General features: G+C 43.0%; 1 protein-coding gene across 9 annotated transcripts in view; it reads right to left on the bottom strand.

Annotated features, from left to right (window-relative positions):
* Positions 1–26,547, bottom strand: part of LOC121533770 (arf-GAP with coiled-coil, ANK repeat and PH domain-containing protein 2) — a 120,425-nt gene that overhangs the window by 47,460 nt on the left and 46,418 nt on the right. For all 9 annotated transcript variants that reach the window (XM_041839995.2, XM_041840004.2, XM_041839994.2 and 6 more), the window contains exons 3-8: positions 17,223–17,342; positions 16,006–16,059; positions 7,677–7,735; positions 6,184–6,367; positions 4,574–4,618; positions 4,363–4,458 (exon numbers count right to left, since the gene is read on the bottom strand). In XM_041839995.2, coding sequence (XP_041695929.1) covers positions 4,363–4,458; positions 4,574–4,618; positions 6,184–6,367; positions 7,677–7,735; positions 16,006–16,059; positions 17,223–17,342 — 558 coding nt within the window. The remainder of the gene's footprint in view (positions 1–4,362; positions 4,459–4,573; positions 4,619–6,183; positions 6,368–7,676; positions 7,736–16,005; positions 16,060–17,222; positions 17,343–26,547) is intronic.

Genomic DNA, 26,547 nt, shown 5'->3' with positions numbered 1-26,547 from the left:
AGATTCGGACGGGACTAAAATTACAGATGTGATGTTTTGTGCTTGTGCACATCATTACATTACCCGACCACCCCCAGTAAAACTAGTCCAGTCCGAATAGGGCTTTAGGTAAGGGCTATTTCCTCATCTCTGCTGCTGGTGCCTCCGCTGCATTGTTCTCAATCCCAATATGCTGGTTAATTTTGCTATTACGCACATAGCAACACAGGGAAAGGCGGCAATTCTAAGGCGCACTGAAGATTATGTTTCTGAACCGCGGACATCGACCATATCCAACGCAGGAGAAAGCGCATGTTATAAAATAATATTCGATTTATTCGTGTTGCGCCATTATTTGTATACAATATAACCAAATACAATTTCAGTATAACATGTCTTAGAGTGATGGACTGTGCCATCCCCGTGGCCTCCGCAATGGATTAGTCCACTGAGACAGTCGCGAATCAGACCGGTGTCTTGTGCACCATGATTATTTTGTATTTTTTTATTGCGACTGCTCGACTAAAGAAATCTTGGTCGACCAACAGCCTATCGACCAAACAATCGACCAGTCGACTAAATGGGGTCAGCCCTAATACACGTAAAATACTTCAGCTTCGCTTGATTTGCCTAGTACAACGGAACTAACGGCATTGTCTTAAAAGTGCTAAAGCCTTGTCAGTCGTCCCATCTTTCGATCAATATCAAACTGATCATGTTGTCGTTAAGCGCTGGTCTCAGACCTGTTGGCAGCTCCTCCACACCTCCCTGCACAGCCTCGCCACCTTCTTCAGCTTCATGATGGAGTTTGACAATCAGCCCTGGAGTCTGCCGTTATAATCCCACACTACCCTGCCGCTGTCTATCCGCCACTGTTCCCTCCTTTCTTTCTCTTCCTCAGTCTACCACATGAGGAACTCCTGTCTCCTTCATGCCTCATCTACCGCTCCCACAGTGACACAGTCCTCCAAACTGGCCCCCTGTTCCTCCCTCTTTCTCCTCCTGTCTTCTTTCTTCACCCTCTACCCCTCTCTCCTTCACTAATACGCCTACGTTCAGAGTCCCAGGGTGGGAATACCCTGTCATTCCTCTTCCAGCCCTCCAGCTTCCTCATTCCCACTCTGCTCTACTAGGATAATAATCATCACAGGAGCAGCAGCTCGGTCACGTTTTCCCGTTTAAACTAGGGCTGGGCTGTATACCGTATTTTACGATATACCGGTATTGATGCACGGACCGGTTTTGGCTTTTACTTTACCTTCTATAACAGTATTTTAATATTTGGTTTGATAAATGCGATACGCCGTGTGTAAAGTACATTTTTATAGTTTACTTCACTCCTTGAGTCATCTCTCTCCGCTCTCTCTCTCTCCATGCCGCTTTCCACACAGACCTAGTCCCGCCCTGTCACTCAAGGAGCGTATTTGTTGTTCCTCGACCACGAGACATTTGCTTTCAGTCTGCATGGTCAAATGCAATGTTGATGACAACGATGCTGCTTTCACTTTGCTTCTTAATATAAATCCACTAGCGTTCTATAATTACACTATTAGTTTGTGTTTCTTACATCTGCAAACAGCTAGTTTGTCTTTTCTTAGCAAGTTGGGCCCAAATGTTGTTAGCCGCTAATGCTAATCGCTAGTTAGCTAGCTAATAAATGTACTGAGTCAGAGCAAACATAATTAGCTATACAGCCACATAATACCAGTGATGGTATAAAGCTAAATCAGCATGATGTTTGTGCAACGGTATCTTCTAAATCAAAGAGGAATATGTGAAGCATGAATATGTTAGCTACATGAAGTAGCTAAGAGAAAACATTCAAAGTAGCCAAAGATTATAGGGTCCCCTAGGAAACACTTAACAACACTTTGGTTCCTACCCTGTAACAATAACTCCTCCCTGGCATTTTCATTCGGTGTCATGTCAAACAACACTTTCTTCAAAGTGCCCACTATTATATTATAACTATATAATTAGAATATTCATTATATTTCCATGATTCCAATAGTTCACCCAAGTGGTTTGCTCTAAATCGCAAGTCAAATAGCAATTGCAACATTTGGTAAAATAAAAATAAAATAAAAAAATAATAATATGCCATTTAGCAGACACTTTTATCCAAAGCGACTTACAGTCATGCGTGCATACATTTTTTGTGTATGGGTGGTCCCGGGGATCGAACCCACTACCTTGGCGTTACAAGCGCCGTGCTCTACCAGCTGAGCTACAGAGGACCATGACCCCTAAATTGTTTGCTCATTTCATGCAGCCCTACATGGCAGTGTGGAAATGATCTCAAATGAGCGCAAGAAATGCATAAATTCATGAAAATGCAGGAAATAATTTGTGGTTGAAGTTGAATTGAACAGTATAAAACAATCAGAATGGAGAAAGACCCATTGAAATCACTTAGAATGTACAGTTGAAGTCGGAAGTTTACATACACTTAGGTTGGCGTCATTAAAACTTGTTTTTCAACCACTCCACAAATTTCTTGTTAACAAACTGTAGTTTTGGCAAGTCGGTTAGGACATCTACTTTGTGCATGACACAAGTAATTTTTCCAACAATTGTTTACAGACAGATTATTTCACTTATAATTCACTGTATCACAATGCCAGTGGGTCAGAAGTTTACATACACTAAGTTGACTGTGCCTTTAAACAGCTTGGAAAATTCAAGAAAATGATGTTATGGCTTTAGAAGCTTCTGATAGGCTAATTGAAATCATTTGAGTCAATTGGAGGTGTACCTGTGGATGTATTTCAAGGCCTACCTTCAATCTCAGTGCCTCTTTGCTTGACATCATGGATGGCATCATGAGGAAGGAAAATTATATTTTGATCTATTGGATATATTGAAGCAACATCTCAAGACATCAGTCAGGAAGTTAAAGCTGGTCGCAAATGGGTCTTCCAAGTGGACAACGACCCCAAGCATACTTCCAAAGTTGTGGCAATATGGCTTAAGGACAACAAAGTCAAGGTATTGGAGTGGCCATCACAAAGCCCTGACCTCAATCCTATAGAAAATTTGTGGGCAGAACTGAAAAAGCGTGTGTGAGCAAGGAGGCCTACAAACCTGACTCAGTTACACCAGCTCTGTCAGGAGGAATGGGCCAAAATTCACCCAACTTATTGTGGGAAGCTTGTGGAAGGCTACCCGAAACGTTTGACCCAAGTTAAACAATTTAAAGGCAATGCTACCAAATACTAATTGAGTGTATGTAAACTTCTGACCCACTGGGAATGTGATGAAAGAAATAAAAGCTGAAATAAATCATTCTCTCTACTATTATTCTGACATTTCACATTCTTAAAATAAAGTGGTGATCCTAACTGACCTAAAACAGGGAATTTTTACCAGGATTAAATGTCAGGAATTGTGAAAAACAGAGTTTAAATGTATTTGGCTAAGGTGTATGTAAACGTCCGACTTCAACTGTATGTGTTGCCACCCTAGAGAAGCTGCTGGTTTATCTGAACAGTGACTAGTGATGGGGGGGGAATTGATACTTACATGTTGCAATATTATTTTTGGACGATATTAACCATATTTCACCCCACCTAGTGCCAATTACTAACATTTGCTACTGTAGGTAGCGTTAGCTAGCGCTAGCTGGCTGTACCTGAGCCGAAACTCCAGTATTTTTTATCCTGTAGCTTGTTCTCCATCTTCTTTTTAAATAGTGAGCCGACATCTCTTCAGTACATTTATTTCCCCGACTGATCAAAACTTGTTTTCTCATGCTCTCTTCTCTCTGCTGCAGACATATAGTGAGCAATGTCGAATTGCAATACATACAGAATCGTGAGAATCGCAATACATATCGTATCGGCACCTAAGGATCATGATAGTATCGCATCAGGTCGTCACCGGCAATTCCCAGCCCTACCAGTGACCATGGCACACACAATGAAAGTGCATCATCACTGGCCACAGGCCCAGTGTTGGTTGACCCCACCTATTGCCACTGAACTAAACTAGGGCACATTTGTGTACATGTGTGCACCCATCAAACATAATGGACAACAGTTTGGTTTGTGGGCCGAAGCAATTACTTTTCACCCTAGTTCAACTACCTTTGTGTATGGAGAGTAAGGGCTTGATGATAAGTTGCCAAGTTGAATCAGGTGTGCTAGCCCTGGAGGGACAGTGGTTTTCAAACCTCTCCTCTGGGACCCCCCAGAGCAAGCACACCTGATTCAACTTGGCAACTTATCATCAAGCCCTTGACTAGGTGAATCAGGTGAGCTACAACAACAACATCTTAAAACGTCTGGGGATCCCAGAGGAGAGGTTTAAGAACCACTATGCATTTGGATGTGCCAGGTGGAGATACAGTTACAGTTTATGGGAGTAAATGGGGTAAAGGCCTACCTGTCCCCCCAGCTGTTTCATGAGAGGTTGTAGTTCACTGAAGAGGTCGTAACCCTGGTGGAAGAAGGTCAGGTGGGCGTACATAAAGGACAGCATCTACAGAGAGGAACGTACCAATCAGAGATGTCGTATACGAGGCAAGAGACATAGGAACAACATAGTTAGGGTCATATGGTTATTTTCATAGAAGTCCTTGGAAAATGATATTTACCGATTTTAGGATTTCCGATCTTCTCTTAGACTGTAGTACATTGATCTGTGTGGGTAGAAAGAAAAGCTCACAGTTAGATTGGGTCACCACTGTGTGTGAGCGCGTGTTTGAGAAAAAGAGAGCACTGTACGAGTGAAATGATCGAATCAAATACTCATCCCAGTTCGCACTTCAAATGCATTTAAAGTTAATTGGTTCCCATTAAATGGGCATCATGAATAGTGTATAATTAGCAAAAATTACATCACTGTAGATGTGGTAGGAACTGGATAGGTAGAAGCAGGCCCTAGGAACGGGATAGATGTATTGCTTCTACTCGCTTCTACTCTCCTCGCTTCTACTATGTTATTGCTTTTAGTTTCTTTCATACATCTGCAAAAGCTGAAGGGTTTGAGATAAGTGGAAGGTTCTAGGGTGCTGGTTGTTTTCGGAATGGGCAGTTGAGAGGATATTGAGCAACTTAAAGAACTGTGGCCGTGTCAATTGGGAAACATCTAAATGTTCGATTATAGCTGCTAAGGAAGGTGTTGTTGACATGCTGCTGACTCTCGTATGGTAAAAGAACAACATATGAAAATGTGGAACTTCAATGGAATGCCCCTTTAAAATCAGCCTTGCTTTCGGGGCTTATAGATTTTCGGAGAGCTTGATAGCAGGCGAGCTCAATACCGCACTACCTCTTCAAGGGGAAGACTTTCATAAATTATTGGTCAGCCCTTGCAGAACACTGCTGTTATTGTAAAACGTGTGTGCTAGTAAATGCAGTCCACTTCTCCATTCACAGCAACGCTATGAAACCCAAGCTATAGGTAATGCTAAGCTGGCTGGCCCACTTATCAGCCGACATGGCCCATTCATCATCATTGCAGCAGCCCAGGAGAAGACCAGTCAATGAAGGCACGGCTGTATACATGACTGTACTCTCCATTGTGAAAGGTCAGCTTAGCCATCAGGGGAACATAGCACGTACTGTAGAGCCATATGGGTTTGACAAGCCAGGGACTTCAAAATAGTATGACAGAAAGGCCTATAACACTTTGGTATCTATGGTAAGAAAGAAAGACTGAGGCTCCGTGAAAAGTACTCTGTTGGAGTTGGACCTGTAGGCGGAATATACCCAAGTGTTAAGCTTCTCATCAGGGTCTGTGTGGCATTGTATGGACATAATTGATAGCTGGCCTTTACTGTCAGGCTACAGACATTCATCAAAGATGCTTAAACAAGTTTAACATTGGAATGGGGGGTAAACTCACCCTTGTGCCAGACCATTCACCATACGTAAAATGCTACTGAACAATAGCGGTCACCAACCCTGGTCCTGGAGAGTACGGGCTAGTGTTCCAGACTTACACTGTCACACCTGATTCAATCAATGAACTCCTCAGCAAAATCTTGATTAGCTGAATCAAGTGTCAGAGCAGGGCTGAAACAAAAACATGCACCCCGATGTTGCTTTCCAAGACCGAGGTTGGTGAACCGCAGTCTGTGTTTAAACCTACATAGAAGGATAAAGTTGTCCCTAAGAAACTGATCTGAGGTCAGTTTAAGCATATTTACTCTCTAAAGGTTAAGTTAAGGATTTCTAAGGTAAGCTGATCCTGGATCTGTACCTGAAGGACGTAGTCGAGGACGATGTGGCGGAAGCACTTGCGCGTGGCTGTCAGGATGTTGGTGGCCTCCTCCACCTCGTGCTGCTTGTTGCGCGGCGCCTGGGCGTTCTTAGTCAACGCCGCATCCTTCTCCTCGCTCACCTTGTCAAATTGCTTCTTGGCCTCTTTGAACTTACGTAGGTCCCTAAGGGCGGGAGGTGAAACATAAGTAAGAAATAGGTATGACAATGAGGAAGTCTCATCTCTGCTAAATCTTTGTAAATCTAGTAAAAATGTACTTTATTTTCATTGGAAACTTCAAATTCAGGAGTATAGACCTTTCATTCATTGGCATTCAATTGTTTCTTTGTAGTCATGTTTTGGTTGTACAAGTTGTATAGAGAAGGCAGTGAGATTCTCTGTGGTTTTACATGGTTTGAAAAACAACCAGAGCAAGTGGCTACAATAGTACAATCGTCCAAATACTGGTAACCAAGAAGCAAGGATCCCATTTCTTCTTTTCGCCGAAAAAAAGAAATGGGAAACATTGAACAAATCTATCATCTATATTATTTAAAGGTCTTCTCAGTTTATTAGGTGAATGACTAAAGGGAAGCAATTGCCCTAAAAATCTAATTACTCTCACAAATGTGTCTACAAAAGCATTTGGGGGTGATTTGTAACCAGCAAGTACAGTATAATTTGACAAAGCAATTAACGACTATTTGGAAATTAGCCTCACATGCACCCTGACAACTTCCAAGTGGAACTCAATGTTAAAGCTTGAATCATTTTCTAGTGTGCGCAATGTGAATTGTACATTTAGAATGAATTGGCACAGATATGAGGACACTATTTACTCCAAACGGAGGGACAAAGGCCACTACTTAAACTCAAGTGCCCGCATCTTGTTCTTTGGCTTGTACTGCTTGAGTGAAATAAAGTCACCTTGGACCACAGAAGGAGGAGTGAGCAATTGTTCGGGAACATGGTTTTGAGCGCTTCATTTATAGGGCAAAACACTGATGTAGGAGTTTAGCCCGTGTGTGGTGTGGGCAAAGGCAGCAGGCTAATCCTGCATAATGAAAGAAATGAGGTTTCCCTGCAGGCTTAAACTGTTACGCAAACTGTCAGGGAAAATGTGGGTGCATTAGCTAGTAGGTTAGCAAACATTTAGAAGCTGTACTTTTACACAACCTAATGTATCTGAGCAAATAATATAGTATTCCACATTGCATCGCAGACCGTGTCTCATCCCATCCTTTAGCATATCGGATATGCTGCTGCCGATCTCCTCATACATATTCATGTACGTGTTTCAGCAGTTGTGCTGTGTGAATTTATTTATGTAATTTTCTTCCTTAGTTATTTTAGTCCTAGACCATGATCTATCACAAACCATTTGTATGTTGAATAGACACACTGTTCATAACTTAATGTCCATTGTTATTGTGTACAATAAGAATACAATTAGCAGTGATGTGATGAGGGAGCATTCATTTCGACCTACTTACTCTTTGACAAAAGTTAGAAGCTGGGTCTTGATCGATCGCTGGGCCTGGTCAAACAAAATCTATAAGCAGAGAAACATGACTGATTAGTACTTTATGCAACCGGGTAACAGTCACAAACCTTTCACATTTTAATTATTACAAGCTGAAGTGAGTATGAAACACATTTATTTACAGGGAATGATGTACGTGTATGTGTGTGTGTGGTGTGTGTTCTGCAAGTCAGCACCTCAACCCAGGGTGTGTACCTTTACTTTAAAGGTGGACTCACAAAACACGACAAAATCAGCATAGATCGGGCTGACTTTTAATGCATACCAGCACAACAGCCTATTGGTTTCAGCTCAATGACATGCAGTGCTGCTGTGTTCATTCTCACTAGTTAGTCAGAGGCAGACTCATAACTTCTACCTCCTTCAAACGGACAGCCAGCAAAATTAGCCTCAGAGACACCAAAGCTGAAGCCCTCATGGTGTTTAGCCTGCTGATGCAGAGCCAGACAATATGGCCAATGTTGTTGGGACTGGAGGGCCACGTGCTCGGGTGAAAAAACGATTTGGCTCTGTGCTTTAAGGATCATGTGCTCGGGTTAACGCTGAATGGCTAACTTTAACCATCAGTCAGCTGATCCCACCGCAGTCTCCAGTGTTGAGTCATGGTCTTAGATCTGTGGCCCTCAGGGGTTTAGGGAGGGGGGTAGGACACTAAGAAGGGACTAGGGAGGTCTCTCCAGTGATGAGTCACAGTCTCAGACTCTAGGGCAGGGGTATTCAACTCTTATCCTACGAGGTCCGGAGCCTGTTGATGTTCTTTTCTACCTGTTCTAATTGCACTCACCTGGTGTCCCAGGTCGAAATTAGTCCCTGATTAGAGGGGAGCAATTACAAAATGAAGTGGAACTGGATTCGAGGTCCAGAGTTGAGTTTGAGGGCTCTAGGGTTTAGGAAGCATCGTTTTTTAAAATGTATTATTATTATTTATTTATTCAGGGAAACCCCACTGAGTCCATGGTCTCATTCCCAATGGTGCCCTGATCACAACAATACAACAACCAATATAATGTAAAACAAAACAGCAATCATGTATGACAGTTACAGTCCTCAGCTACTAGGTCCTCAATTAACACCCTAAACTACCCGAGTGGCACCTGAACATCTAATTGTAGTGAGTTTTGCAAGTTGTTCCAGCAGTGAGGCGCATTAAAACTAAAAGCGGATTTACCTAATTCGGTGGAGACCCGAGGAACCTCAAGAGTTAACCCTGTGAACGGGTTTGGTAACTCATGTTTTCATACTTCAACAACGAAGTTAGCTAAGTCGGAAACTTGTGTAGTAGAGCTTAGTAAACAAAAAGGGAATAGTGAAGTGATCTACGCGACTTTAATGAGGACCAGCCAACCTTTTGACACAGGATGCAGTGATGAGTATTGAAACTGTCACCTGTGATAAAGTGAAGGGCGCTATGGTAGACGGCATCCAAAGGTTTAAGAGTAGTGACTGCTGCATTCTGGTAAATGGTGTCACCATAGTCAAGAACTGGCAGGAAAATTGACTGTACAATCGGCTTCCTGCTGTTTCGGGAGAGGCAAGATGTATATACACTACCGGTCAAAAGTGTTAAACAAAATCAAAATACATTTTATATGAGATTCTTCAAATAGCCACCCTTTGCCTTGATGACAGCTTTGCACACTCTTGGCATTCTCTCAACCAGCTTCACCTGGAATGCTTTTCCAACAGTCTTGAAGGAGTTCCCACATATGCTGAGCACTTGTTGGCTGCTTTTCCTTCACTCTGCGGTCCGACTCATCCCAAACCATCTGAATTTGGTTGAGGTCGGGGATTGTGGAGGCCAGGTCATCTGATGCAGCACTCCATCACTCTCCTTCTTGGTAAAATAGCCCTTACACAGCCTGGAGGTGTGTTGGGTCATTGTCCTGTTGAAAAACAAATGATAGTCCCACTAAGCCCAAACCAGATGGGATGGCGTATCGCTGCAGAATGCTGCGGTAGCCATGCTGGTTAAGTGTGCCTTGTATTCTAAATAAATCACAGAGTGTCACCAGCAAAGCACACCCACACCATAACACCTCCTCCTCCATGCTTTACGGTGGGAAATACACATGCGGAGATCATCCATTCACCCACACCGCGTCTCACAAAGACACGGCGGTTGGAACCAAAAATCTCCTATGGTTTACACACACACCAAGCCCCTCTCCCTGCCTCTCACGCCAACAAAGTTAAGAGATGACATCTTCCTCTCTGACAAGCGGTTTCAACTCGCTATTTGAGGTTGGGTCCAACAGAATCAGTCATATGGTCACCAAAACACATCGACACACTGTAATAGAGGAGGATACCCTGTTTATATGTTTCAACTACTCCAGTTGCGCGCAGAGTAGACACTACTAAAGCGAGAGTGTCAATGAACATTGATTCTGGAAAATGAATGCTCAGTTTGTCGCACACGGCATTGGGGTACCACGTACCACTAGCAGCATTTTAGCCAAAGACTGTTATACTAGCTGTCTAGTCTGTGTTTTATAAATGTGCAATAAATCAAATCAAATTTTATTTGCCAAATACAACAGGTGTAGACATTACCGTGAAATGCTTACTTACAGCCCTTAACCAACAAGGGCTGTAAGTAAGCATTTCACGGTAATGTCTACACCTGTTGTATTCGGCGCATGTGGCAAATACAATTTGATTTGATTTATATAAGCATAAAACACAATTATATTCTGAGAAATAAGGTAGGCCACTTGATTTCAACATCTGAACAAAGTGGACAGGCTAACATGCTTTTCAAAGAGTTGGAGACAGACAGAAAGGTGTGTTCATAACAATTCAACTGTTCAACCTTGATAGCTAGCAAATAGATCCAAGTTGGCTTCACTTGAAATATAAAGATTAGCTGGCTAATCACTAGCACATGGGCTTGAGAGATTGTTGATGAGACCGGTGTTAATTTTCTATAGCCTAATGCCTGCTACAAGAAGTTAGTCATTATTAGTGAATGTGCATTATGCATGGTTCTAGTAAAAATGTTAACAAAAAATGACATTTTCATAGACAGACTTCAAAGCCAGATCAGTGATTGCAAAAGAAAAAGCAGGTTAAACTATTTTGATAAAATAATTAAGTTATTAGTGGGTCTTGTGGTTGTGGAAGGCTTATATTTAGCCTAGGTATAACTTCACAAGCCCTGAATTAATTTGATTATTGCTCAATGTTTGAAATGCAGTGTATTTGACCTTTAATTGTACAACAACGCTTATTTAGAGAAAACATAAAACAAATTGAGATATATATCGCGAATCGCCCATAAGTTAGAAATAAAATGTAGATATGATTTTTCGGCCATATCGCCCAGCCCTAGTTTGACAGTCTGCTGTCTGACCCGCCTCCCGGTACCTGTGTGTTCTGTAAGCTGTGGTTGCAGTCAAATTTCGTAACACAGAGGAAGAGGACATTATGCTTCTTCATCGTCTATGTGAGTCAATTTGCACATCCCATATAATGTGGTAACGATGAGTCAAAATCCACTTAGCCTATTGTTTTCTGGCACATTCCTTTATTTTATTTTGCGTGTTTCATATGCAACCACGAAGTGCTGGCGCATATGCTTACTGTGATTTGATGAACAGCAAGCTTGACTAGTTACAAATGGTGTCGAACTGACTGAATAAAGTCGATCTCATATCCTTGCCATTCATAAATCATACAACGTAGTAAACTAAAGATCTTGTTTGTATTTTCAATATGAAGTCCATCAGGACTTGCCAGACAGTGACGTTAAAGTGAGTGACTGGTCAGTAGCCTACTGAATCGCATCGGAATGGGAGGCATTGATTTGGCTCCCTAATTTGTATACTGGTAAGCATTTTGTCGATTATCTGCAGATAAATAATGAAAACATTCGATGAAGATAGTGAATCCTCCTCACTGCAGGAACAATAACAATAGGTAGGCTAGTGGATTGATAGCCTCATTCTGGTCCAAAATATGAAGAAAACAGATTTAATTGTTTTAAAAGCTAATACTGAACAAAAATATAAACACAACATGCAACAATTTCAAAGGTTTTACAGTTCATATAAGGAAATCAGTCAATTGAAATAAATTCATTATGCCCTAATCTATGGATTTCACTTGACTGGGAATACAGATATTATTCTGTTGCAGTTGAGGCGCCTCAGAGGAGGAAGGGGAGGACCATCCTCAGTGAATTGTAGAAATATTAAAATAGTAAAACATTAAAAAGGTTATCCTTTTTTAAATAAAACTATACTAAATATAGTATGTCACCAAATAATTGATTCAAACACACTGTTTTGCAATGAAGGTCTACAGTAGCCTCAACAGCACCATGTAGGGTAGTACCATGTTGTAGCCGGAGGACAGCTAATTTCCGTCATACTCTGGGTACATTGACTTCAATCAAAACATAGCAGGCTTGTGGTTCTCACCCCTTTCATAGAATTACTTCCAGAGGACGTCCTCCAACCTATCAGAGCTCTTGCAGCATGAACTGACATGTTGTCCACCCAATCAAAGGATCAGAGAATGAATGTATTACTGAAAGCATAAGCTACAGCTAGCTAGCACTGCAGTGCATAAAATGTGATGAGTAGTTCACTCAAAGAGAGAAAGACAATAGTTGAACAGTTTGGGAAAAAATAATTTCTTCAAAAATAAAGGAGAAGCAAAAGAGCTAGCTATATTTTGTATTTATTTCACTTTCAATTTCTTAGCTAGGGAATGCAGCTAGCTAGTTTAGCTTACTCAAACACCCGGCTAAAACAGAGAGGGATGCCATGTTACCTAGCTGGCTATGGCTCTCCAACACTGGAACTCTTCCAAGCTTTTAATTTTATTAATTTATTACCACCGCTGTTGTACCTGCTAAACTGCTTGCTAACTGTACACTGTACTACATGATTGTAGCGGGTTTATTAACGCGTTAGTTCTAGTAGCTATGTTGACTAGACGTTAGCTAATATGGTGACAACAATGTAGGCTGTGTGTATCAGTTAGCGGTTATGATATGAAAGTTTGGCTTGGAAAGGTTTTTTCGCCTTGTCACAGACAGCTGATGTATTGCGTACTTAAGTCCACAAGCGAAGGGAAAAGGTGAGAGGAGAAGAGCGCGTAGATGTGAGAAGCAATTATCCAACGATCAAAGGGATCATGCTCTTTGTATGTGGCTGCTATGAAAGTGAACTGTGTTTGTGTGTGATCAAAGGTGTATTCATTCCGCTGATTCTGTTGAAAAACATTTCTTAAATGGAAGCAAAAGGAAAGAAACAGGGATAAACATACCTGAATTTGTCTAATAGAAACTCTCGTTTGCAGTTGTTGGACTAATGATTACACCCTTGATCAGCTAGATCATCACCTTGATTACTCAAATTTCTCTCGACCTGTGCACCTACACTCATAGGTTGTAGCAACCTCATGATGGATATAGGGAAAATTAAAGTATCATGTAGTAGCATAAACCTATCGATGTTACATTGAGCTGGGTGAATGGAATATGAATGACAGTCATCCAATATGCTGTAATAGAAATAAGACCATGTTCATAGAAAAATGTATCCTCCTCCCTCATCTTAAACGGCACTGACCGCCACTGATCTGTTGGTCAGATACCTTTAAAAAAAGGTAAGGGCGTGGATCAGAAAACCAGTCAGTATCTGGTGTGACCACCATTTTCCTCATGCAGCTCAACACATCTCCTTCGCATCGAGTTGATCAGGCTGTTGATTGTGGCCTATGGAATGTGGACCACTCCTCTTCAATGGATGTGCAAAGTTGCTAGATATTGGCGGGAACTGGTACACACAGTCTTATACGTCGATCCAGAACATCCCAAACATGCTCAGTGGGTGACATGTCTGGTGAGTATGCAAGCCATGGAAGAACTGGGACATTTTTAGCTTCCAGGAATTGTGTACAGATCCTTGCGACATGGGGCCATGCATTATCATGCTGAAAAATTAGGTGATGGCGGTGGATGAATGGCACGACAATGGGCCTTGTCTCTTGTCACATATCTCTGTGCATTCAAATTACCATTGATAAAATGCAATTGTGTTCGGTGTCCGTAACTTATGCCTGCCAATACCATAACCCCACCGCCACCATGGGGCACTCTGTTCACGTTGACTTCCATAAAAATGGAACTTCCATAAAAATCTGTCAGCCCCCCCCCCCCGGCTTAGACTCTTATGGGTTAACAAGTCACATAATAAGTCGCATTGACTCACTCTGTGTCCAACAATAGTGTTTAACATTATTTTTAAATGACTATTACATCTCTGTACCCCACATATACAATTATCTGTAAGGTCGAGCAGTGAATTTCAAGCACAGATTCAACCACAACGACCAGGGAGGTTTTCCAATGCAAAGGGCACCTTTTGGGGTAAAAATTAAAAAAGCAGAGTTGCCAAAGGTGCTTCTACAAAGTATTGACTCAGGGATGTGAATCCTTATGTAAATGAGAAATTGCTGTATTTCATTTTCAATAAATGTGTTACATTTAAAAATATGTTTTCACTTTGTCATTATGTGGTATTGTGTGCAGATGGGTGAGAAAAAATATATATTTAATCAATTTTGAATTCAGGCTGTTACACAGCAAAATGTGGAATAAGTCAAGGGGTATGAATACTTTCTGAAGGCACTGTATGCCTATGGTATCGCATTGGGGAAAGTCAACCAAAGGGTTTCCTTTCCTAGGATGTCGGGGCTTGCCAGACAGTGACTGACAGTGAGTGACTCGTCTTGTCAGTCAGTGTAGCCTACCGAATCGCAGGTGAGGGAGACGTTAATTTGGTTCCCTAATTTGCATACACTACTGGTAGGCCTAGGCTTTTTGGCAATTATCTGCAGATAAATCACAAAATCATTAGATGAAGATGGTGAATAATTACTGCAGGAACAATAGGTAGTGGAGAGCCTCATTCTAGTCCAAATATGATAATTAGGTACCTCACGGAATCCAGGCATTAAAACGGAATTCAACAATATTCAAACATTTATTGACCTTAATAAGGAATCAACTTAATCAGGGTTGGGCAACTTTGATGGGGGTATGGGTAAAAAAAAAATCTGAACTCATCATGAGGGGCCGCAGTGGCTCACAGGTCGGCATACCCACATATGCAGTCAGCCTGCCCTAGACTTTTGGGGGCCCTAAGTGACATTTTGTTGGGGGGGCCGGGGGACCTTGTGAGCAAAACATTTTAGTGGCCCCCCTCGACAGCAGTGAGAAATGTTTTTATGTTTTAGTTAATTTCCTGCAATTCTACTCATTTTACCATAAGGTGTCGAGATGTTTGCAGTTTTGAATATGATATCCGAGTGAGAGTGACTAACAAAATCAATGGGAGCCCACCGGTCAGTAATTTGACCATGATTAATACAAGTTTAGATAGCTGGTTAGACCAACTTACCAATATAAAACATTTTAGCTGACATGGGCTAATTGAGTGACTGTTAGTGACGGACATAAGAACAAAACTGCTGATGCACAACCACATTTCTGAAATCGCACCTTGTGTATTCTACTATTCTAACTCTCAACATTAAGTTGAGACCATGACTGGGGGAGGGCCCATCTGGCTACTTTATGTACTTGTGGAAAACACTGCTTAACTGGACATTAAAATCACCCTTGGCCTCATGGTGAAATCCCTGAGCGGTTTCCTTCCTCTCCAGCAACTGAGTTAGGAAAGACGCCTGTATCTTTGTATTGATACACCATCCAAAGTGTAATAACTGCACCATGCTCAAAGGGATATTCAATGTCTGCTTTTTTTTACCCATCTACCAATAGGTGCCCTTCTTTGTGAACCAATGGAAAACCTCCCTGGTTTTTGTGGTTGAATCTGTGCTTGATATTCACTGCTCAACTGCGGGACCTTACAGATAATTGTATGTGTGGGGTACAGGGTAATTTAAAAATCATGTTAAACACCATTATTGCACACAGGCTGAGTCCATGCAACTTATTATGTGACTTGTTAAGCCCATTTTTACTCCTGAACTTATTTAGGCTTGCCATAACAAAAGGGTTGAAGACTTATTGACTCAAGACATCTCAGCTTAAATGTTTTATTCATTTGTAAACATTTCTAAAAACATAATTGCACTTTGACATTATGGGGTATTGTGTGTAGATCAGTGACACAATCTCAATGTAATCCGTTTAAATTCAGGCTGTAAAACAACAACATTTGGAAAAAGTCAAGGGGTGTGAATACTTTCTCAAGGCACTGTACAGCACACCAAGTTCTGTTTCACATCAAATGTCACCGTACCGTGTGATAGTTGATCATTTCCTGCAGACTCTCTGCAAACTTTGTGAGACTGGACTGTGGGAGGAAAAAGAAAAGTGTAAAACAGAGATAAAGTATATAAATAAAGATATACAGACCTTGTATGTACAGACACATGGGATAGAACAGTTCTATGTAAAAACATTGGTCTCAGAGTAAATATATTATCCATAGATTATACACCTATCCATCCATGGATAATAGTCATATTGTATGAACTAGTCACACCATCTCATAGACACACATGACAGACAAACACACACCGTTATGAGTGACAGGGTATAATATACACTGAATTCCAGACTAGTAAAACCTCCTGACAGTGACTGAGGTATGTGTATGTGGAAATTCTCTAGTGCAGGGGTCTTCAACCTTTTCTTGCCCAGGGACCCCTGCCGAGGCAAACCGGCGACCCAGGGACCCCCATGTTATACGTTAACAATTTTCACGTCTTGTCTTATCAGGTAAATGATCATGGCAAGGAGAAGTAATCAACATTTCTAAAATGAATAGATTTGGTAGATAGTTTCATTCTTTTGGCCTCCCCACATAACATTACCCTAAAAGCAGCCGTTTAGCTGGTTAAACAAAGGTGAGCCATTTGTTGGCAAAAATGTATGTCCAAGTCAAAAAGCTTATCAGCAGCACTTGCCGTGACCCGTACTCGTGGTTGCTTTTTCAAAGCCTGTGTCAGAGACTCCAGTAAGTGTAATGAGTGCCAATGAGTGTAATCTGCTCAATGTTAGGAGTTGAGAAATAAAGTTGACATCATTAGAAAGAAGATATTCTCCTCTATTCTACTGTATGCCATTTCAAATGTGTTTATTCTGTATATCCAATTATTTGTAAAAAAAAAAGTATATATATTTTTTCGCAGACCCCTGCAGTGCGCTGCTACGCCACAGACCCCTGCAGTGCGCTGCTACGCCGCTTTAGCCATTTGAGCAACAATGGTGCCTTCAGGGAGGATTCCTCATACAGGGCATACTTTCAGAAAAATGCACTGTGGCTGAACTTCAGAAATATACAAAGAAGGAGCGGAAATGCAGGCCACTCAATGCAAAAATGTGTGTGAGAAAATAACAGAGGAGCCCCACAAGCCTAAAGGGACATAGTTGAGGACACCATTGGTTTACTAACAGTATAAACGGTCAGTTTTGACTTGCGAAGCTCAAGCTAGGTTACTGTAGCTCTTTTACCTCTATGACTTCATCTTTCGTGGAGCTTGCAGCGAGCTCGTGGATTCCATTGACAAACTGTTTATTGGCAGTGTTGTAGGCCTTTCCGGCATCGATCATCCCGATGCATAGCTTCACCAACTAGAGAGGAGAGCAAGAGAGGGATGACAGAAGTGAGTAATGGATTAAATAGTGCTTGCTTTCCATGCCACCTCTTTAGGACACTGTTCCATGTTCTAACACTGGAAGTTTGTTCCTGACAATAGATAGCAGTTTGATACATACATTTAAAACAATAAGAGGTTTGAAAATGAAACAGCTGTTTGCTTGGGCAAACAGAACTTCCCCAGAAACTAGCTACCGGTAATTAGGCTAACAAGCAACCCTCTACATTTAACACTTTATTTTTTCTGACTCATTGAGGGCAGACATAATTCAATGTTATGTAATCCCACAAACAAACCCTGGACTTTATCCATGCACTCCCACACAAAAGTAAGCAAGGAAGCGGAGAGGCTAAATGTTCCGCTATAGTCTCAGTCTGATAGCTTCCGTGCTTATGAGAAACGGGCTCACTACATGACAGGGTCTATGACCAAAAGCGAGAGCCTTTAGCAGAGATTCTGTAGTTTAAGGGTAAATCGGACAGGTTATATGCCTAATTTTCAAGGACACTTGTGATACCTTTGCTTAGTTAGCATTTACCCCCCGAAGAAAGCTGCTCACTTCCCTTACTGCTATCGTTGACTGCTGCTCACAAATAGGGCCGTTAAGGTGACCATATTACCGCCACACCTGCAGTCACGAGTCATGACCACAGTCAAATTCCACGTGACCGTTGAGTCACGGTAACTAGGCTTCTCCAAAACTGCGCTCTGATGCCGCTATTGGTCATTAGTAGCCTACCCAATTTGCTAACGGCCAGTTGCTAATGGCCTGGTGCTCAGTGCGCCATTGTCCCTCTAATCACTCTGACATCAATGCAAATGAAATTGAAAATCAAACACTTCATGAGAACCCTGGCATTCAGAGTTTGAGCAGAATATAGGATCACCTGTTGCGCAGCAAGAGCCAGCTCCTCATAGCTGGTTGATGTATGGAATAAAATAAGTGTTCCTATTAGCCCATAATGCGCAACATTTCTATAGGCTATGCAACTGCGTGAGAAAACAAGAGTTTTGATGGCCTCTATTAAAAAGAGGAAGATCCCATCAACTTTCTATAGGCTATGCCTACTATAGCCTATTTATTTCTCAACTTTCCTAATATTAAGCACATTGCTTCGCTTTACAACCAGAGTAGCTGGCATGAAAATGAACCACGGGAAAAGCGTCCTCCATTCGCTATTCAAGTGCATACAGATAACATGTCATTTTCCCCCCTGCCCCTGCTCTGACAGGTGCATAATAATGGCCCATTCTAAATCAAAACTAATTTCAAACATATATTGTTTAGAGTATGTAATGACAAGATTTAATTGAGAATAGTCTGATGGGTGAGAATATTATCACTTGTGAATGATGCCCAGCGTGTGCAGTCTAAGGGAACAAACAGTGCATGCATTTTTTTCCACTTTTTCAAATCATAGTCGTATGCTTCATGTAGCCTAGCCCATAGGCCTATATGTTTTGATAAGTTTAAGCGTAGCCTATAGGTCTAGGACCCCTGGAACAGGGTTGGAGAGCACATAGCCTACAGAGACTAGTGAAACGTGTTCTGATAAACCCAGTCATTGCGCAATTGCGTGTGAAAACAGAGTTGACTGGCCGCTATTTTAAAAAGGACCCCAGCTTTCTCCTGCTGCTATATTTATTGCTAAATTCTTAAAATTAAGCACAATCCGCTTTACAACTGGTGTAGCCTACCTGGCATATTACAAACGTAACCGCTTCCTCCATTTGCTATTTGAGTGCAGGCTACAGATGACGTATTTTTTTTGTGGGACATTCTAAATAAAAGATAATTCCACACATATTAGTAGGCTATATATAAAGACCAGATTACATTGAAAATAGTCTGATGGATGAGAATATGCTCGTAAAATTTTGAATGAGAGACTGATGAAGTGTGTTTAGCCAGCGCAAGAAACAGAGCAGAAAACATGCCTTTCATTATACTTTTTTCAAAATCAATCAGTCACATCATGCAGGCTTAGAATGTATTCGAAATCGAAACATATAGCCTAAGGTTTGTATCACAACTAAAGTTGCAGAAAAAAACTCTAAATTAAGCATATATTGTAAGAGGACCTGTTTCAAATTATCACTTTGTTAACCGCTCAACACAGAATAGAAGCATGTGTATCTAGTTATTTCAGATCAGTGCAGGAGAGGAAACAAGGGCAGAGGGAAGGAAATCACTTTCTGGAATGAAATGATGTCGTATATTCATCAACCCAGGTAGACGCGAAGAGCTCACAAAGCCTAAAAATAATCCCAATGGCTAATGGGTTCAATGCAAGGTGGTTCAACTGTGCTTGAACAAAAGGCATAGGGCAAGTTATACAACAATACATTTATTCAATATCAACAGTGCTTTGTGTGTCATCAGCAGAAACTTCAATTTACCAGTTTAACCCCTAGATCGGAAGTGTCAAACTCATTCCATGGAGGGCCTAGTGTCTGCAAGTTTTTGGTTTTTCCTTTCAATTAAGACCTAGACAACCAGGTGATGGGCGTTCTTTACTATTTAGTGACCTTAATTCATCAATCAAGTACAAGGGAGGAGTGAAAACCCGCTGACACTTGGCCCTCCATGGAATGACATGCTGACTAGACCGGGCACGCACGTGCATCCACGTGTGCCATCGCGTGCATGTTGATTTTGTCCATCCACACCAGACGCAATCAGGACACGCAGGTTGAAATATCAAAACAAACTCTGAACCAACTATATTAATTTGGGGACAGGTCTAAAAGCATTAAACATTCATGGCAATTTAGCTAGCTAGTGTCACGCCCTGGCTCTGGGACTCTGTTATGTTGAGCCAGGGTGGGTTGTTTCTATGTGTTTTGTGTGCTAGGTTGTTTATCTAGTTCATTTGTTTCTATGTTGGCCGGTGTGGTTCTCAATCAGAGGCAACGTGAATCAGCTGTTGCTTGTTGTCTCTGATTGGGAACCATACTTAGGTAGCCTGTTTTGCCACAGTGTTTGTGGGATCTTGTTCCGTGTTTGGTTAGTGTCTTTTGCCAAGGACGTCACGTATCGTTTTTTTTTTTCGTGTGATCATTAAAAATAAGAGTATGTTCGCATTCCACGCTGCGCCTTGGTCCTCTCTGTTCGACGATCGTGTCAGAAGATCCCACCATATCTGGACCAAGCAGCGTGTCCAGGAGCCAACGCCAGAGAGGGCTCTAAAGGATATCAACCTCGACTGGGTCAGGCCATGGGAGGAGGAGAGAGGCTGGACTTGGGAGCAGAGGAGCGAGAGTCTGGCGAGAGCCATGGAGGCCTGGCCCACGGGGAGGAGAGACGCCCAGAAAATGTTTAGGGGGGGGCTCACGCCGTGGACGTCGGGGCAGCAGGAGGCCGGGATAGAGTGGTTCAGCGGGTTGGCAAAGGAGGCCGCCAGGTTACGGGAGTCACTGGTCACCAGGGGGAAGGAGAATGTAGAGGCACGGCGAGAGGTACTGGGGTGTGTTGCCAGTCCGGTCCGGCCCGTTCCTGATCCCCGCGTGGGGCCAGTGGTGTGTGTCCCCAGTACGGTCCGGGCTTGTTCCTGTCCCTCGCACCGAGCCTGTGGTGCCACGTCGCCAGCCCGGTCCGGCATGTTCCTGCCCCTCGCACCAAGCCTGTGGTGCGCGTCGCCAGCCCGGTCCGGCCTGTTCCTGCCCCTCGCACCAAGCCAGTGGTGCGCGTCGCCAGCCCGGTCCGGCCTGTTCCTGCCCCTCGCACCAAGCCAGTGGTGCGCGTCGCCAGCCCGGTCCGGCCCGTTCCTGCTTCCCGCACCAAGCCAGTGGTGCGTGTCGTCAGCCCGTTTTGGTCCGTTCCTGCTCCCCGCACCAAGCCAGTGGTGCACTTCGTCAGCCCGGTTCGGCCCGTCCCTGCTCCCCACACCAAGCCTGTGGTGCGCGTCGTCAGCCCGGTCCGGCCTGTTCCTGCTCCCCGCACCAAACCAGTGGTGCGCGTCGTCAGCCCGGTCCGGCCTGTTCCTGCTCCCCGCACCAAGCAAGTGGTGCGCTTCATCAGCCCGGTTCGGCCCGTCCCTGCTCCCCGCACCAAGCCAATGGTGCGCGTCGTCAGCCCGGTCTGGCCTGTTCCTGCTCCCCGCACCAAGCCTGTGGTGCGCGTCGTCAGTCCGGCACAGCCCGTGCTTGAGTCACCGGTGCCTGGTCAGGTACCGGTTAGCTGCTCCACATCGGAGCCTGAGCGATCCGCTCCACCGATGTCCAGTCCAGATCCAGCCAGCAGGGCCAGACCGGACCAGGGGCGCTATGGGGGGTTTGTTGGAGGGTGGGGGTCAAGCCCGGAGCCGGAACCGCCTCCGAGGAGGAATGCCCACCCGGCCCTCCCCTGTTCGGTTTATGTTTGGCGCGGTCACAGTCCGCGCCTTTGGGGGGGGGTACTGTCACGCCCTGGCTCTGGGACTCTGTTATGTTGAGCCAGGGTGGGTTGTTTCTATGTGTTTTGTGTGCTAGGTTGTTTATCTAGTTCATTTGTTTCTATGTTGGCCGGTGTGGTTCTCAATCAGAGGCAACGTGAATCAGCTGTTGCTTGTTGTCTCTGATTGGGTACCATACTTAGGTAGCCTGTTTTGCCACAGTGTTTGTGGGATCTTGTTCCGTGTTTGGTTAGTGTCTTTTGCCAAGGACGTCACGTATCGTTTTTTTATTTTTTTCGCGTGATCATTAAAAATAAGAGTATGTTCGCATTCCACGCTGCGCCTTGGTCCTCTCTGTTCGACGATCGTGACAGCTAGCTTGCTGTTGCTAGCTAATTTGTCCTGGGATATAAACATTGGGTTGTTATTTTACCTGAAATGCACAAGGTCCTCTACTCCGACAATTAATCCACAGATAAAAGGGTAAACCGAGTTAGTTTCTAGTAATCTCTCCTCCTTCAGGCTTTTTCTTCTTCTTTGGACTTTATATGGCAGTTGGCAACCAACTTTTAGGTGCATTACCACCACCAACTGGACTGGAGAGTGGACCTCAGTTCATCTTTCAATCACCCACGTGGGTATATGCTCCTAAAAACCAATGAGGAGATGGGAGAGGCGGGACTTGCAGCGCATCAAGCGTCACAAATAGAACCAAGTTCTATTTTAGCGCCTGGCTACGCAGCGCAAGCAGTTTGGATTAAATTATTTAATAACATGTATGTGTACAAGTAACGCGAGCGGTGTGGTCAGCATGTGAGTTTGACATGTGCCCTAGATACTTCAATGTTTGCCTTGCAGCGGATTCAATCTTGGACAAAAAAAAAATACTGACTTCCTTCATTGTACGACCGGTCATTCAATGTTTATTTTTATTTAACCTTTATTTAAGCAGGGAGTCATGCTGATACCACAGCCTCTTTTGCAGATGAGCCTTGCATGACAATAGACAACAATTATCCTATACATAGCCTATCTATATACACATCAATTACACAAACACGAAAAGCAAAACAATCATGTGAAACAAACATTCTTCAGTAAAAAGGCCCTCGAAACATCCGCCTGAATTGCCCTAGACTCCAACTTTAATGAGTTTTTGAGATCATTCCACATGAGAAAAATAATAAAAAATAATAATCAATGGAGAGTGAAGGGATCTCCAGGGTTAGCCATCCCTGAGTACGGGTTTGGTAACTTATACGTCTGATTGTTAACAATGAGGTATGGTATGGCGGAAGTTTATGCAAGAGGGCTTTATAGACAAAAAGAGCGCACTGCCAGCCTACTTTCTGATACAAAATGCAATGATGTGTACTAAACCTATCGCCGTAATAACGCGCAATACGCTATGATAACCTGCGTCCAATAGCTTCAATACAGTGGCAGCTGCATTCATATAGACCAGGGATGGGCAACTTTGATGGGGTGGGGGCCACAAAAAAAAAACGGAAACTCATGAGGGGCTGCAGTGGCTTGTGGGTCTGCGTACCCACATCCATTCCCCCCACCACCTTGCGACCAAAACATTTTAGCGGAATCCCTAGTGACCGCAAAGTTTGAAAGTTAATTTCCTGCAATTCGACACATTTTGCCATGGGGCAGAGAGAAGAATTAGCAGTTTTACAGCTAATTTCCTGCAATATTACACATTTTGTCATAGGGTGGAGGCAAATGTTTGCCGTTTTAAATACGATAACTGATGATCAAATGGGCCCCACCCGGTCGGTAATTCGACCATGCTTATTACATTGTTTAGATAGCTTGCCGCTAGACTAACTTACCAATAAATAAATAAAATGCTGATATGGGCTAATTAAGTGACTGCTGATGCACAACCAAATATGAAATTGCACCTTGTGTATTCAGTGTAACAGTAAAGTTGAGACTCCGACTGAGTTGCCCCCCAAAATGTTTTATGATTTTTCATACTTTTTGTATTGGTCCACGGGCCAACAAAAGGGGGGCCGCCAGTTGCCCATCCCTAATTTAGACGATATCGCCATAGTAAATAATCAGAATGAGGGGATGTTATTGTCTGAAGTTTATTTACTTCACATTAAAAAGGGAAATGTGCTTCAAGAGAGACTTAATATTGGCCCAATAAAGCATGTGTTGTTTTAATATTCAACTTGGCAGTGTGGGTGGCTTTCTCCATCTCAACGGCAAGGCTTAGTTACTAAGAAAAGCCTGAACTTTACATTTACATTTTAGTCATTTAGCAGAAGCTCTTATCCTGAGCGACTTACAGTTAGTGAGTGCATACATTTTCATACTGGCCCCCCATGGGAAACGAACCCACAACCCAGGCGTTGCAAGCGCCATGCTCTACCAACTGAGCTACACGGGGCCACACTTTAGCATCCTCTTCAAGGCACCCTCCACCCCCCCACCCTGCTGTCACACCAAACCCATCTGGAGCAGATCCTTCCACTACACCACAACAGGGAAGTAACACCAGGGTATGGCGTGAGTCAGATACATGATGACCAAAGGGTGGGAGACTCAGAACAATGCAGAGGCAATCACAGGAGATCCAGGATCAGTGAGTGAACTTGCAAACAATAACTAAAATCTACCAATGCCACCAACGAACCATTGAAATGTTCCAGTGACTGGCTGCAGGGTCTTTATAGACCTACTAGTGGGATTTCATCACACTTCTCTTACAGTGGGGAAAAAAAAGTATTTAGTCAGACACCAATTGTGCAAGTTCTCCCACTTAAAAAGATGAGAGAGGCCTGTAATTTTCATCATAGGTACACGTCAACTATGACAGACAAAATGAGATTTTTTTTTCCTGAAAATCAAATTGTAGGATTTTTAATGAATTTATTTGCAAATTATGGTGGAAAATAAGTATTTGGTCAATAACAAAAGTTTCTCAATACTTTGTTATATACCCTTTGTTGGCAATGACACAGGTCAAACGTTTTCTGTAAGTCTTCACAAGGTTTTCACACACTGTTGCTGGTATTTTGGCCCATTCCTCCATGCAGATCTCCTCTAGAGCAGTGATGTTTTGGGGCTGTCGCTGGGCAACACGGACTTTCAACTCCCTCCAAAGATTTTCTATGGGGTTGAGATCTGGAGACTGGCTAGGCCACTCCAGGACCTTGAAATGCTTCTTACAAAGCCACTCCTCCGTTGCCCGGGCGGTGTGTTTGGGATCATTGTTATGCTGAAAGACCCAGCCACATTTCATCTTCAATGCCCTTGCTGATGGAAGGAGGTTTTCACTCAAAATCTCACGATACATGGCCCCATTCATTCTTTCCTTTACACGGATCAGTCGTCCTGGTCCCTTTGCAGAAAAACAGCCCCAAAGCATGATGTTTCCACCCCCATGCTTCACAGTAGGTATGGTGTTCTTTGGATGCAACTCAGCATTCTTTGTCCTCCAAACACGACGAGTTGAGTTTTTACCAAAAAGTTATATTTTGGTTTCATCTGACCATATGACATTCTCCCAATCCTCTTCTGGATCATCCAAATGCACTCTAGAAAACTTCAGACGGGCCTGGACATGTACTGGCTTAAGCAGGGGGACACGTCTGGCACTGCAGGATTTGAGTCCCTGGCGGCGTAGTGTGTTACTGATGGTAGGCTTTGTTACTTTGGTCCCAGCTCTCTGCAGGTCATTCACTAGGTCCCCCCGTGTGGTTCTGGGATTTTTGCTCACCGTTCTTGTGATCATTTTGACCCCACGGGGTGAGATCTTGCGTGGAGCCCCAGATCGAGGGAGATTATCAGTGGTCTTGTATGTCTTCCATTTCCTAATAATTGCTCCCACAGTTGATTTCTTCAAACCAAGCTGCTTACCTATTGCAGATTCAGTCTTCCCAGCCTGGTGCAGGTCTACAATTTTGGTTCTGGTGTCCTTTGACAGCTCTTTGGTCTTGGCCATAATGGAGTTTGGAGTGTGACTGTTTGAGGTTGTGGACAGGTGTCTTTTATACTGATAACAAGTTCAAACAGGTGCCATTAATACAGGTAACGAGTGGAGGACAGAGGAGCCTCTTAAAGAAGAAGTTACAGGTCTGTGAGAGCCAGAAATCTTGCTTGTTTGTAGGTGACCAAGTACTTATTTTCCACCATAATTTGCAAATAAATTCATTAAAAATCCTACAATGTGATTTTCTGGATTTTTCTCTCTCAATTTGTCTGTCATAGTTGACGTGTACCTATGATGAAAATTACAGGCCTCTCTCATCTTTTTAAGTGGGAGAACTTGCACAATTGGTGGCTGACTAAATACTTTTTTTCCCCCACTGTATGTACAGAGCTTTACAGTTTGAGACACTCGGTGTCATCTCGTACTGATCTCAGGACAGTTATAGGGGACCGGGACACAGGGTTATTATAAACAGGGAGTGGTTCATAATGCAAACAATAGGATTTCCATCATCATTGCTCCAAACTAGGGTTAGGCGGTATCCAGATTTTCATATCGTCATAACGTCCTTCTCTCATCCCGGGATCTATGGTATTACTGTATTAGTACACAAGGGGGCGCTAAAAACACAAAACAATGATTTCCTTATTGATTCAGCCACTTACTTAGCTAACTAGCAAGTTAAACCAAATACACAGCTGGACTATTTAAAAATAAACACGTGACTGGCTCAACTGTTCTGTGGAACTACAGTAAGCTTCATAATGTAAAATAATGTGATCCAGTATGCAATCTGCTTTATCTCCTAACATATTGCACAAGTTGACTAAATAGGCCAGCTACAAATATTCTAA

Source organism: Coregonus clupeaformis, chromosome 20 (assembly GCF_020615455.1).
Source record: "Coregonus clupeaformis isolate EN_2021a chromosome 20, ASM2061545v1, whole genome shotgun sequence".
In the NCBI taxonomy this organism is placed as follows: domain Eukaryota; kingdom Metazoa; phylum Chordata; class Actinopteri; order Salmoniformes; family Salmonidae; genus Coregonus; species Coregonus clupeaformis.
This window is presented reverse-complemented; position numbering and strand designations above follow the sequence as displayed.